This window comes from Heterodontus francisci, chromosome 8 (genome assembly GCF_036365525.1).
Source record: "Heterodontus francisci isolate sHetFra1 chromosome 8, sHetFra1.hap1, whole genome shotgun sequence".
NCBI classification, from domain to species: domain Eukaryota; kingdom Metazoa; phylum Chordata; class Chondrichthyes; order Heterodontiformes; family Heterodontidae; genus Heterodontus; species Heterodontus francisci.
This window is the reverse complement of record NC_090378.1, coordinates 73,919,003-73,933,875: the sequence shown is the minus strand read 5'-3', so window position 1 is coordinate 73,933,875 and position 14,873 is coordinate 73,919,003. Positions and strand designations below refer to the sequence as shown.

General features: G+C 40.2%; 1 protein-coding gene across 1 annotated transcript in view; it reads left to right on the top strand.

Moving 5' to 3' along the window:
- The window catches only part of gorab (golgin, rab6-interacting), a 38,912-nt gene extending 24,435 nt beyond the window's left edge, over positions 1 to 14,477 (top strand). The window contains exons 2-5 of the mRNA XM_068037375.1: positions 2,035 to 2,404; positions 5,613 to 5,714; positions 6,568 to 6,708; positions 13,089 to 14,477. Of these exons, the coding sequence (XP_067893476.1) occupies positions 2,035 to 2,404; positions 5,613 to 5,714; positions 6,568 to 6,708; positions 13,089 to 13,551 (1,076 nt within the window). The 3' untranslated portion in view covers positions 13,552 to 14,477. The remainder of the gene's footprint in view (positions 1 to 2,034; positions 2,405 to 5,612; positions 5,715 to 6,567; positions 6,709 to 13,088) is intronic.
- Positions 14,478 to 14,873: the final 396 nt, after the last annotated feature.

The following is a 14,873-nucleotide window of genomic DNA, read 5'->3' as shown; positions in this document are numbered from 1 at the left end:
ACTACATGACAGAAAGCAGAGTAGTGATTGGTTGTTTTTCAGACTGAAGTGAAGTAGACTGGTGTCTTCCAGCGACTGATGTTGGGACCACTATTTTTTTATATTAATGACTTGGACTTTGGATACGTGGCATAACTTCAAAGTTTGTAGTGGGAGGAAACTTGGGAATGTAGTAACAAATGAGGAAGATTGGAACAGACTTCAGAAGGGCATAGGCACACTAGTGAAATGGGCAGACACATGACAGATGAAATATAATGCAGAGAGATGGGAAGTAATACATTTTGGTAGGAAGAATGAGGCAATGCAATATAAACTAATATTTTAAAGGGGCGCAGGAGCAAAGACCTGGAGGTGTATATACACAAATCTTTGCGGCAGGGCAATTGAGGTGGCTATTAAAGCCAAGGATTCCATATGTACTTTATTAATTGAGGCATAAAGTTAAACAAAATTTTGCTAAACCTTTATAAAACACTAGATAGGCTTCTGCTGGAGTATTATTTACTGCCACACTTTAGGAAGGATGTCAAGGCCTCAGAGGGTGCAGAAGAGGAAGACTGCTATCAGCGATGTAGGACTTCAGTGTCAGCTGTGGCTTAGCCTTTGATTCAGAAGGTTGTGAGTTCAAGTTCTGCTCCAGAGATTTGAGCACAAAAATCTAGGCCGGCACTCAGTGCTGCACTGGAGGTGCCATCTTTCAGATGAGATGTTAAACAGAGGCCTTGTCAGGTGAATGAATGATCCCGTGGCACTTTCAAAGAAGAGTAGGGGAGATATCCCCGGTATCCCGGCCAATATTTATCCATCAATCAACATCACGTGGAGAGACTGAAAAAGCTGGAATTGTTCTCCTTGGAGCAGAGAAAGTTAACAGATTTGGTGTTCAAAATCATGAAATGTTTTGATGAGAGTACATAAGGAGAAACTGTTTCCAGTGGCAGATGGGTCAGTAAGTAGAGGACACAGATTTAAGGTGACTGGCAAAATTGACAGAAGGAAACATTGTTTAGAAAAATGAGTTGAGCTGGAATGCACTGCCTGAAAGGTTGGTGGAAGCAGATTCAATAATCCCTTTCCAAAGGGAATTGGATAAATACTTGAAAGGGGAGAAAAATATTTGCAGGGCGATGAAGAAAGAGTATGGGAGTGAGACTATTTGCTTAGCTTTACCAAAGAGCCTGCACAGACACAATTGGCCAAATGCTTCTTTCTGTGTTGTATCATTCGATGATTATATGTGAAACTCATTACTCATGGGTTTAAGGCCTAATGTATTTGGGCTGTGGAAAGGGTCATCAAGAGACCCACAACCTCTGCTGTCCCTGTTTACTACATGTGCATGCTCCAGACCCCATTGCAGAACAAATAAAAATCATTTTGTTTTCTGAGCTTCTGATTTCCATTGGGAGGTGGTTATAGAAACTTGAGGTCTTTTCTGTTGCTGTACAGCCATCAGTTGTTGCTGCCAAAGGCACACTAAAATAGACTAGGTCTGATGGAGGATTAAGAAATATGGGGTCCTCTGTTGATTTTAGCCTTTAATTGTATATGTTTTATTGGCATACAAATGAATGGTACATATTTAAAGCAAGCGTTGAGGGTATGGCTTATATGTTTCGTTTCTTGAGTGGGAAAGAGCTTGAGTTTGAAGTTCAGCTCATGTATACATTAATATGGTCCAACGTGGGACCGGGAATGTGTCTTGCATGTGTTTGATCTATTTGTAACCAGATGCATCAGGTACATATATCTTCCAGCATCTGTTCCAACGTTTCTAGATCCTGTTTGACCAATTTTTTAGAAATAAAGGAAAATCACAATACTCTTTACTGTACAAGCTTGAAGTACAATGTATTGGAGCCATCAAGTGTGGCAACACATTAATTTACTATGGTATGAAGGAGAGATGAAGTATCTTGCGTTGAGTAAGAATTGTCCTTGTCAGTCAAGTGACATCAACAGAGGCCTGTGAGTAGATGGCCACTGGTGTTGGATGGAATAAAAATAACTTTTTTTAAACATTATTTTCAGATCCATTGATCTCAGAAAAGCCAGAAAGAATTAAACGAGTACCATCAACAAACAAAAGTCGTCAGCAGCTTCAGAGGGAAAGAGCGTTGCAGCAGCTGCACAGTCACAGAATAACTGAGGACAGTCAAGTTGCTTTTAACCTTCCAGAACAGCAACTGTCCAAACCAAAGATGAGAGCTCCACAAGCCACAGAGCCGCCATCACCCAAGCTCTGGCCAAAGCAGGCTGTGCAAGTGACTGAAAAGCAACCAACTGAAACTGGAGTAAGCCACCAGAAAGAAACCAATAAACCTGGAGCCAAAGCATCATTTACATTCCAGGATTCCTCAGTGCAAGAGTTATCAACAGAACAGATCAAAGGGGTGGAATTGTTAGTAAGTCTAGAAATAATAAAAGAACTCCTGGCAATGCTGGTCAGTTATGCAAGTTATCTTAGTAATCTAGATTCTGTACAGCATGGCCTTTGGAAGAGTAATCAACCACATCAGAGTGAAACAAGATGCAAGCTTAATTTTCCAATGTAGGAACAATAGTAAGCCATTCAACCCCTCAAGCCTGTTCTGCCATGCGGTTAGATCGTGGACGAATCTGTATCTGTCTTCCATTTACCTGCCATGGTATGCCTTATACCTTTGCCTAACCATCCTATCAATCTCCATTTTGAAATCTTGAATTGATGTAGCCTGAATAGCCTTTTGGAGGCGAGCATACCAAATTTCTACCACCCTTTGTTTGAAAAAGTGCTTCCTGGCTTCACCCTTGAATGGCTTAGCTCTAATTTTATTATGCCCCTTTTTGATCTGAACTTTCCCACCAGAAGAAATAGTTTTTCTCTCTTTACTCATTCAATTCTATAATTATAAACACCTCATTTAGATTGCCCCTTAATCTTCCATACTTGGAATACAGGCCTAGTTTATGCCACCTATTTATAACAATCATTTTAGCTACGTTCTTGTGAATCTCTACTGTGCCCTTTCCAAGGCTAATATATCCTTCTATGTAGTTGCCCATGCTGATGTTGGAAGGAAAAATTGGGGAGGGACTGTTAATGGCCTCCATGCCACCCTGGTTCTCTCCCGGCTCGGCTATATTGGCAGAGACCAAATAACCGGTCATTGCCACAGATATGCCACCAAGGAAGCAAATGAAAGAATTCCAAAGTGAGAATTTTCTGCTAACGGAATTTCCTGTACACTCATTCGTAGGAAAGTAGTTCTGCCTTTTGTACGATGAAGATGAAATAAATGGAGATGTACAATAGAATACTGATTGGAACCATGATTGAGCACAACTTGGCCTAGCAATTTCAGTCCACCCTTTTCATGTGCAGCAATTTGTTCGATATAAAATATAATTGTACAGTATTTTCTCTTGGGCCAATGCAATTTAATTGTACTGTACAATTATCTTCTACAGTACTCTACGGTATATTGCTGTAACCTATTTTGAGTACAATGCAAGTGCTCACTCTCCCTCCTTTCTCTCTCCATCACTTCCCCTGCCCCTCGCCCCCCAAAACCCCTGAATTCAGATTATGGATCTGTGGAGGCCATCTGTAGATGCATGGGTTTTTTTCCTTTTCATTTCTTCCTTTTAGACATGGCAGATATTCTTGAGCAAACAAATACTTGTATCATTTTTGTGCAGCTGTAAGAATGTTTCAAAATTGATGGAAAACAACCATTACTTAAATAGAGCATTGTTCTTTCTCCGACGTGGCATTCTGACTCTGAGAGGCCATAAAATGGTGAGTTTAGCGAATAGAAGAAGTAAATAACACTGCATTTCAGGAATTCTTTTCAGGTTCCCAGGTTACAGCACATTTGTTAGGACAGCACCAGGAGCTTTGCTGTGCGCTGGACTGGCTGTGCTTTACTCAATTTGGATTTGTTGATTATAGAACATGGTTGGCCGAAGTGGTAAAGCATTTGTTTCATTCACGAACATTGGCCACTCCAACAAAAAAAATTTATGCCAATGATATTCTGATGTGCGTGCCTATTCGTTGGTATCTCCCTATCCCCTTCTGTGAAGGAGCTCTGCTCTCCAGATACATCCCCAGTACAGCAAATTCTTAAGCTCAGCAGCTCTGTGATCAATAATAATCGCACAAGTCTACTCTTAAATCAAAACTCTAATTCATATTAGATGTGTTACGACCAGGTAAGAGAGAGATCTAGGGTTCCCTTTCAGCCTTCACCTGGTCTCACCGTAACGAAGTTTAATTTTAAACACACTGTTTTTAGCTCCCCCTTGGTGAATGCTTGTTCACTGCTTTCCAATTATGTCAAAGAAACCAGCACAAAAAGGCTTTCTTTGGTTTAAAGAAGAAAAGTTTAAATTTCTTAAACTTAAATTCTAATTCACTTAACACCTACGGATACACGCCGTGCCCCACGCTAGCATGCGAGACGAGACTTTTCTCTATTTGGGTTCATGTGTCTTCAGTGGATTCAGAGGCTTGAGAAAGAGATGGGAGTAGACAGGAGAGAGATCTGTGTCCAGGGGAAAACCGCTTTCTTCCCAAACTGTTTTTACAAATCACAAAACTCAGGTTGCCCAGTAGGTTAGATCAGACTAGCTGGTTTGACCATGTCCGTTTCTGTATTCGGCCATCTTAGCAGTCATCCTGGAATGCGAGGTCCCCTGCCTTCAGTGTCTGGTGATCAAAAGTCCAAAAGTTAAATGTTAGGGAATGGCTGCTTTCTCCTTCCAAACACCATCTGTTAATATGCAAATGTCTTTTCCAGCCACGGCTGATCTGTTCAAGTCCTCCCCTCACTCCAGTAACAGCTTAAAATCAATGTTCATGACAAACTTAATGTGCCTCATTCTTGGCAGGTGGGGGCCTAGCATGACAGGTGAACAATTACATTTTTAGCACTAAATACCCATTTTCCTGTTAACTTAAATAAAAGCAAAATACAGCAGATGCTGGAAATCTGAAATAAAAACAAGAAATGCTGGAACCACTCAGCAGGTCTGGCAGCACCTGTGGAAAGGGAAGCAGAGTTAACGTTTCAGGTCAGTGACCCTTCTTCGGAACTTACTCTGTTTACTTACTCTGCTTGATTTGAATTGTTGTATAATTCACTTTTTTGTGCAAAAATGACTTTTTGAATTGTCAGGAGTAGACTGTTTAGATTATGTCACTCCAACATAACAGTTTGGTGTGCCTGTCTGCTAATTTGTCAGCACTATGACTTCCAATAAATCAATCAACATTATTCAAAAGTGGATAAACCACATGTTAAAGCTGTTAGAAGTCTGTTATTTAAATATTTTATTTGAGTAGAAGAGGGTGCAAACTTGCTTCTAAAACAATAACTGACCTGTTTGCAGTAAAAACAAAAATGTTGGAAATAGACAGCAAGCCAGTCAACGTCTGAAGAAAAATTCAGAATCTTCCCCTGATCTTAGTGAGTCATAGTTACGGTTTTTTTTAAACTTTCTTTGACCAGTGTGCAATCTGTTCAACAAAGTAATATTGAGGTGTTGACTAAGTCGGCTCATGGAAAATCAAGGAAAAATTGCTACATTGCTGTATTATAAAGTAAATTTTGATCATTTCTCAGGCGCGAGAGATCACGTCTGGAACAGCTACAGCTGGAACAGCGATTAATGGAAGAGAAGAATAAACGCAAGAAAGCACTTCTGTCAAAGACCATTGCAGAAAGGTATAGAACATTGTTAACAGGAGGATAAGTTGACTCACTAAATCAGTCCTCACTTTTTTTTTGACTACCATATAGCTTCAGAGCATAAATCTGAAAAAGCTACTCCAAACAGTCATTAGAAAAGTTAGATTTTTCCTAAGTTGGCACATTTGTTCCACCAATTTGGATGGCACTGGAGCACTGTTAGAGAAACTTTCAAGCCTGTTTGTGAGGATGACACTGAAACTAGGATGCTTTGGTGGCGACTGTTTGTTTTATTGCTTGCCACAGAGCTGGCTGGCTCTTCAATTTTTAATATGTATATTTGAGTACAATTAACTAAGCACCCAACACGTCACCCTGTTACCTTCAGCTACCAAGTATAAACATCCATTAACAGAACCTTAGCCCCTAACACTTTGCTAAAGATCCCAGGTTAACAATGGAAAATAGTTTGGTCACCATCCAGCAACCCCCATGTTTGCAGAATTGGGTCAGCTGCAATTTTGTTCAGTCATATAGCCTACCAGTTCTTGCCGTTAAGACTCCCAGGAATAATCCTCAATTGGGTGAGGTATGGAAGGGAGATCAACAACTGTGCACGTACCTGTGCAAAGGAGCTGTTGCCTACCGAACAGAGTGGGGGAGGGAGTATTGAAAATAAAGAATGCATACCCATGTTTTCTTAAGTGACGATAGCAAGTGTAGATGCTAAATGTAAGAATTTGTATAAGCATCAATCATTAATAAACATTAAAGCTGAAGAAAATTTAAAGTTTTAAATTTTAAGTGGATTCTTTTTGAAGTATGTTGTGGCAAGTTGTCAGTGGCTATATGTCTAGTGCATTTCTGACCAATTATACTTTCATTCCAGATCTAAGCGAACCATGGCAGAAACTGTGAAACTAAAGCAGATCCAAAAGGAACTTCAGACCTTGGATGATTTGTTATCGAGTGATGTTAACATATTACGCAATCGGATTGAAGAGTCCAGTTGGGAGTATTATCAGGCTAAGTAAGAACATGTATGCACTCTTAAGGCACAGCTGATGCTTCTGTTCGATCCATCCAGACCCAAGTAGTAGAAAGTAACAATCATTCTAATCAAAGAAATGCAAATATAGGCTGTTTACAAAGTTCTTGTGCAACTTTAAATTTTTAATAACTTTGGATGTAGACATGATAGCAAACTGTAAATGGCATACGAGAGCATATTTTTTGTTATGGATTTCAGTTCTGCTAGCAGTGACAGTTCACCTTTTCTCATTTTCAATTAGTTTCAGTATCTGAAGTAAATAGAAAAATCATGAACGTTTTAAACTATGAATTATGCTTTCATATGCTGTTTGCAGTTTGCTTCTATCATGTACACATCCAAAATTATTCAAGTTTAACGTTCTACAATGTCTTTATAAACCCCTGTATAGAATTGAGGCTATTCATTCACTTCACTCATTTGAATCAGTATAAGTTTTCATGTGAACTTCATGGGTTATATAACGGATCACAGCTGATGCTGATCACTGTTCAGGTACTTGTAGAAAGAATGATTGCATGCTGATCGAATCGGAATTCTAGGCAAATGTACCCATGTCTCTAGCTGAGATCCTGAACCCCATGTTATCTTTGACTAACGCCAACTAACTGCATAGACCACATTATGCATTTACCCACTGAGCCATCAGCAATCTGCTTGTTTAGTAATGTACTTTTTAAAATGGAGATAGTTTTCAACTACTGTTGAAAACTGATTTTGTGATTTGACAAATATACTATTTTCAAATTCTCATTCAATTAGTTATGGTAACAGTCAGTAATTCAACCTAAATATGACCAACAGAAAAAAGATTAAACGTTTTACCCTGCTGTGATTATAGGCTATTAAAATGGTTCATTATCTTAAGTTGACATTTAACCATGGAATATATTGCATGCTGCATCTTTTTTATTAAAGCATAATTAGGAAGCATTTTATGGAAAGTTCTCTATAGGAATTTTATGCTTGAATTGGGTATGAATTTGTTAGGGGTCTGTATTGGTTCTGGAACAGAGTATCTGCATAAACTTTATCATTTGAGCATGTGCCATGCATATAATCTCAAAAGGAAATACTATGCCTGTGAAGAGTTTGGGGTTGAGACATGGGCTCCGACAAGACCTGAAGGATCGCTTTAGCAACTAAAATGATCACATTGGTTTTGTAACAAATGAGGCTCAGATTTAACCATGTTGAAGATGATTTTGAAGTTAGGAAAAATTGCATTAGTTCAGTGGAGGGAATAATTGCTATGAACCAATTTATAGGCTTCGCTGACTCTCATGAGACTTTACAAGTGCCAACAAGGTTTTTTTTCCAAAGAATAGCATATTGTTGTGCCTCTCATTGAAAGTAAGAAATAATAAGTTAATTGGTGCAGATAGTGTCACCTTTGGCCCTCATTTTGATATTTACATCAAATTCTTTTAAGCAGCATCAGTATGGACAAATCTTTACTGTTATTCCCCTAACCAAAGATTTTACATTTTTTAAATCAAAAGCAATTTCTAAATTTTTGAATGATGTCAAATTGAGGGGTGTAGTTGACACAAAGTATGTGACAAAATACAAGGCAATAATCTTGTGGAGTTGGTTTAATTGGCAAATTAATTTCAACAATATAGGTGTGCAGTGGTGCATTTTGGAACAATACTGAGGCCATAAACTGTTTAGGTAATCTAAACGGGGTAGAGGAGCAAAAGAATCTAGCAATACAAATCACAAAGAACTGATGTAGGTTAATAAAGCTATTTTTAATAGAAAGCACTTGTTTTCATTTATATAATGGTGGAATTTGCTAGGAAAGCAACTGAGGGGTGAGCTGATAGAGGCCTTTTAAGATAATCAAAAGGCTTGATGGGGCAGTTGTAGAAAAGATGTTTACATTTGTGGGTGAGACCAGAACTAGAGGCCATAAATATAAGATGGTCTTTAATAAATTGGGTAGGGAATTCAGGAGAAACGTCTATACCCAAAGAGTGGTAAAAATGCAGAACTTGCTACCGTGAAAAATAGTTAAGATATAGCATTTAAGGGGGAACTAAAGAAACACATGAGGGAGAAAGGAATAGAGGGTTATGCTGATAGGGTTAGATGAATAGGAGTAGGAGTGAGGCTTGTTCGGGGGTAAGTGGCAGCATAGACCATTTAGGACAAATGGCCTGTTTCAAAACAAAAGCAAAATACTGCAGGTGCTGGAATTTTGAAATAAAAACAGGAAAAGCTGGAAATAAACGGGTCAGGCAGTCGCTGTAGAGAAGGAAGCGGCTAACATTTCAGGTCAATGACCTTTGGTCAGAACTGGAAAAAGTTAGCTATCAATACATTTTAAGCAAGTTAAATAGGTAGGGAAAAGGTGGGGGGGTGGGGTTGAGGAAGAACAAAAGAAAGGTCTGTAATGGGGTGGAAAGCATGAGCGATTCAGTGGCAAAAGGGAATATAATGCAAGACCAAAGGAAATTGTAATGGGACAAGTGAAGAAACAAAAGATGGAGCTAAAGGTGGTGTAAATTGGAAAGGCAAAATCATCGCCATTAGCTGCCAACCCAAAGAAAAAGGGGTGGGGGGAGCCAGAGGTTATGATCTGAAATGTTGCGCTCAATGTTGAGCCTGTAAAGTGCTGTTACGACCAGGTGAGAAAGATGTCTAGGGGTCTGTTACTGTCTTCACCTGGTCTTATTGTAACACGGTATTATTTTTAAACACACTGTTTTGAGCTACCCCTTTGTGAATCCTTGTTCACAGCTTTCCAATTATAAGGCAAAGAAATAAGCATGAACAGGTTTTCAGTTTAAAGGAGAAAAGTGAAATCTTGAACCTTAAACTCTAATACAGTTATCGCCTTCGATATACAACGCGCCCATGCTAGCATGCACACGAGATACACACATGCAAATAGGGACAGAAAAGAGCAGAAGAAAATAAAATGGAGGTTTGAGGCAGTCTCTAAAAGAGGGTTTTCTTACTGTTTGTGTTTCTAGCTCGCTGTTTACTTTTTGTTGGGGCCCAGTATTATTCTTTTAAATCTTGTTCACTGTAGGAGACTTTTCTTGGGGTTCGTATGTCTTCAATGGTTTCCGAAGCTGGTGAGAGTGAGATGAGAGCAGACAGGAGAGAGACCTTCTCAGTTCAGGAGAAAAGTGCTTTCTGATTTCTTTCCCTGTTGGAGTTTTTTTGACCTTGAACTTCCATCAGTCAGTCATGTGACTAAAACTGGTCTGACCACTTCTCCGTATTGGGGAAGCAAAAGACTGGGTCCCTTTGGTCCAACTGTCGGTTACCATGCAATATCTTTCCAGTCGGGCTTGTAATTTTAAGTTTTAATTTTCATGCGGCGAAATCATGTGTGCCTCAGTCTTGGCAGGTGAGGAGTTTGCCTGACGGTGCCTATTTGAAAGATGAGGTACTGTTGCTCAAGCCTGCTTTGAACTTTGTGGGAACAGTATAGGAGGCTGGGGATAGTGGGAGATGTTTCATGAAGTGGTCACCCAATCTGTTTGGTCTTCACTATATAGGGGAGACTGCATAGTAAGTAGCAAATAAAGTAAACTAAATTGAAAGTAGAAGTAAATTGCTGTTTCACCTGGAGGAAGTGTTTGGGATCTTGGATGGGAAGACAGGAGGTAAAAGGGAAGGTGTTGCATCTCCTGCCCTTGTGTGGAAAGGTGCTGTGGGAAGGGAAACGGGTGTTGAGGATGATTGAGCATTGTGCAAGGAACAGTAGCTTCAGAATACTAAAATCTAATCTTGGTTCTGGAATGGAGGGTAAGGGATGAGAGCAGAAGTCTGGAAAATGGAACGGATACCGTTGAGGGCCCTGTCAACCAGTGAGGTGTGTGGGGGGGTTGAGTGACTGGGCAGAAACTTCACTTGAGGAAAAAGGAAGACATATTAGAAGTGCTAGTGTGGAAAGGGGCATCGTCACAACAGTCTCTCCATCTCCATTGCAACTGGGAGTGTGGAATAGAGTCCTTACACAATGCAGGATTGGAGGAATTGTCAGTGTAGCTGTTGTAGCCTATGGGCTTATTCTTTCTTTTCTTTTGGGCCTCCTTATCTCGAGAGACAATGGATACGCGCCTGGAGGTGGTCAGTGGTTTGTGAAGCAGCGCCTGGAGTGGCTATAAAGGCCAATTCTGGAGTGACAGGCTCTTCCACAGGTGCTGCAGAGAAATTTGTTTGTTGGGGCTGTTGCACAGTTGGCTCTCCCCTTGCGCCTCTGTCTTTTTTCCTGCCAACTACTAAGTCTCTTCGACTCGCCACAATTTAGCCCTGTCTTTATGGCTGCCCGCCAGCTCTGGCGAATGCTGGCAACTGACTCCCACGACTTGTGATCAATGTCACACGATTTCATGTCGCGTTTGCAGACGTCTTTATAACGGAGACATGGACGGCCGGTGGGTCTGATACCAGTGGCGAGCTCGCTGTACAATGTGTCTTTGAGGATCCTGCCATCTTCCATGCGGCTCACATGGCCAAGCCATCTCAAGCGCCGCTGACTCAGTAGTGTGTATAAGCTGGGGATGTTGGCCGCTTCAAGGACTTCTGTGTTGGAGATATAGTCCTGCCACCTGATGCCAAGTATTCTCCGAAGGCAGCGAAGATGGAATGAATTGAGACGTCGCTCTTGGCTGGCATACGTTGTCCAGGCCTCGCTGCCGTAGAGCAAGGTACTGAGGACACAGGCCTGATATACTCGGACTTTTGTGTTCCGTGTCAGTGCGCCATTTTCCCACACTCTCTTGGCCAGTCTGAACATAGCAGTGGAAGCCTTACCCTTACCCTATAGCCTATGGGCTTATAGTGGATAATGATCAATGGTCTATTTTCAGAAATGGAGACCGAAGTCGAGGAAGGGTGGACTTAGATGGGCCATGTGAAGGCAAGGGAAGAGTGGAAATTGGAAGCAAAGTTGAAATTTTCCAGTTTGAGGAAGTTCAAGGCAAAAAACGAGCCCTCAGGCTGTCACTGTGGAAGATGGTGTTTTAGAAGTATTGGTGAAAAGGAGCTGGTTAGGGCTGGGATATTGAAAATTACTAAACTGGCTGAGGGTGTGGGAAGAGACTAGACAAGGAGAAAAAAAGTATAGATTGGACAAAATAAATTCCATAGGGCAAGAACAGGCAGAAACAATGGATCTACCTCTACCTCAACACCTCTAAAGCATGTAGTCAAAGGGATTACTAGCCAAGATTCGCTCTCAAACTAGCTACTTGTTAAATCAGCAGCAGAGACATCAATTCAGTTGCGCTGAATTTATATTGGCAACATTTCAAATTCACAAACTGCATTTATTTTGGGGCACTTTTTGATGGGGAGAGAGCCGAAAGAGAATTTGACCTTCCTACAGTGTCTATGGAACATCTTTATTAAAAGTTGATACCCAGCTCTAACTTAAGATTTGAAACTTTTAAGTTCAGTACAATTTTTAGTTTTAATTGAGTCATTCCACTGTCAGGAGATTATAACTTTTTATGTTCTACATTTCTTGGGCTGTTAGTTCTATGTTTGTAAAATAGTGGCTTGTACCAAGTCATTTTTGAACTTAAAAAGTCGGCGCAGTGGTTAGCACCGCAGCATCACAGCTCCAGCGACCTGGGTTCAGTTCTGGGTACTGCCTGTGCGGAGTTTGCAAGTTCTCCCTCTGTCTGCGTGGGTTTCCGCCAGGTGCTCCGGTTTCCTCCCACAGCCAAAGACTTGCAGGTTGATAGGTAAATTGGCCATTGTAAATTGTCCCGAGTATAGGTAGGTGGTAGGAGAATGGTGGGGATATGGTAGAGAATATGGGGTTAATGTAGGATTAGTATAAATGGGTGGTTGTTGGTCGGCACAGACTCAGTGGGCCAAAGGGCCTGTTTCAGTGCTGTATCTCTGAATAAATAAAATAATTAAGAATGCAGAACATGCAATGGTATGTATTGCTGGCACATGCAGTTCTTCCATACTGCTGAGGTTCTGACTCACCAAATCACTGGAGAGTGCAGAAGCGTTCATTGAAAACTAGATGTTGTCCTTTCCTGGATATAGCAGTGCAGGCAAAGCATTGGTATACCAGTTGAAGGGGTTGAGTTGGTGGGAGAAAAAAGGAATCCCAAGTTAGCAGACCATTATTGTGTATCTCCTAGAGGCTGATAATGACACGAGTGCTGAGCTGTAAGCTGGTATCCTGCTACTTGGATACATTTTGAAATAACCTGAGGAGCAAGAAGTGAAGGGGTTCCTTGCAAAGAAAAGTTGTTCAGAACTGTGTTGTATTATATCATTTTGCAACTGTTTCAATTACTTAATTTAGGCTCTACTGTGCCACTATCATGAACAAAATTACCTTGCTCATTGTATGTCCTTGCTTGGCCCTCCAGAAAGAGGTATGATAAGGCAGAAGTGGAATACGTTGCAGCAAAATTGGATCTGTACAAGAAGACTGAATTGAAGGAGCAGCTGACTGAGCATCTTTGTACCATAATCCAGCAGAATGAGTTACGCAAAGCTAATAAGCTGGAGGAGCTGATGCAGCAATTGGAAATGGAGACAGATGAAGAGCGGCTAGAACTAGAGATTGAAGTGGACAATATGTTGCAACAGCAGGAACAGTTCAACGGGACTGATCAGACTAATGCAGGTGATGATGAATCAGCACAGCAAGTTGTTGAAGAGGGGGACAGCAAGAGTAACGCAGTTAAAAAGGTTGAAGAAAAGGCAGAGAACCGTCCTGCTAATGATGCAGGTGAGAAAGAACCAAAGGACAAAGTTAAAACTCAAAAACCAGAGAACTTGAACCATAGAATTCCAGAGAAGATTCAAATACCTATTGCGACAACTTGAGAGGGAGAGTGTGTGTTTGTGTTTTGGAAATGGATTTAGGTAACATTGTGGAAATCAACATCAATATTATCATCCATCTGTTGGTAAACTTAATCCATATCAACATCAGTTATTTGAAAAGGTGACCAAATATTCTAGATAACTTTTTTTTGTATCCTATATTTTACTAATGAAGAGTTCAACCCTTGAACAAAGTTTTTAGATTTTTAGGTGAAAGATCACAAATCAGTGAGGTATTTTAGGCCTGAAGAATGACCTGTAACTTGAGGCACTTTACAAATGTTCCAGCACTTGATTCTTCCATCACACTAACATTCTATGAATTATATGTGCAATATAGTTGATTTCCCTATAAGATGTTGTAACCAGACAAAAAGTTGAAGCTGGCTGAAGTTGCCTTGAGAGCCTCCTAATTTTATGCAAACTCCCTTTTAAATATTTTGTGTAAACAAATCATTGGTATTTATCTCCGAAGTTTAAATTTACTGTTATCTGTGACTGGTTTATAGGTTTGCTTAAATTTTTTTAAGTTTTTAAAAATGTAAACTTCTATGGAACTATGGTGACTGATTTTGAAGACAATGTTTAGGGTCTTTTTTTTTTTTTTGTTTAATTCTCTTTTAATTTATTTTTCATTGTCCATCATTATCTCAAATTTTAACATTTTAATGTTTAAAAATGTCAGCAATAGCTTTGTTTCAGTAGTTACATTAATATACCAAGACCTAACTTGGCCTTGGCTTTGTACTGTAATGTCTTTTATAAGGTTCAAAGGGTTGAGTATTATACAACGTTGTACTTTAAACAACTCAGAAGGGAGCTACAATGAGATAGGTATTTAAAAATTAACTGTTATACAAACTAGATAATTGCACATTCCATAAATTAGATTCCATAAAAGTGAAAAAAAACTTTAAATTTTATTAAAAGCCTTTGGTAAATAGACTGTTTGCATTTTTAGATAGTTAAGCACACTTTTTTTTCAATTCTTTGTGGTGTGAACATCACTGGCAAGGCCAGCATTTGTTGCCCATCCCAAATTGCCCTTGAGAAGGTGCTGGTGAGTCGCTGCCTTGAACTGCTGCAGTACATCTGGTATAGGTACACCCACAGTGCTGTTGGGAAGGGAGTTCCAGGTTTTTGACCCAGCAACAGTGAAGGAACAACAATATAGGTCAGATGTGTGACTTGTTGAATTTGCAGATGGTGGCGTTCACATGCGTCTGCTGCCCATGTCCTTCTAGGTGGTAGAGGTCGCGGGTTTAGAAGATGCTGTTGAAGGAAGCTTGACGAGTTGCTGCCATGCATCTCTTATGATGCGC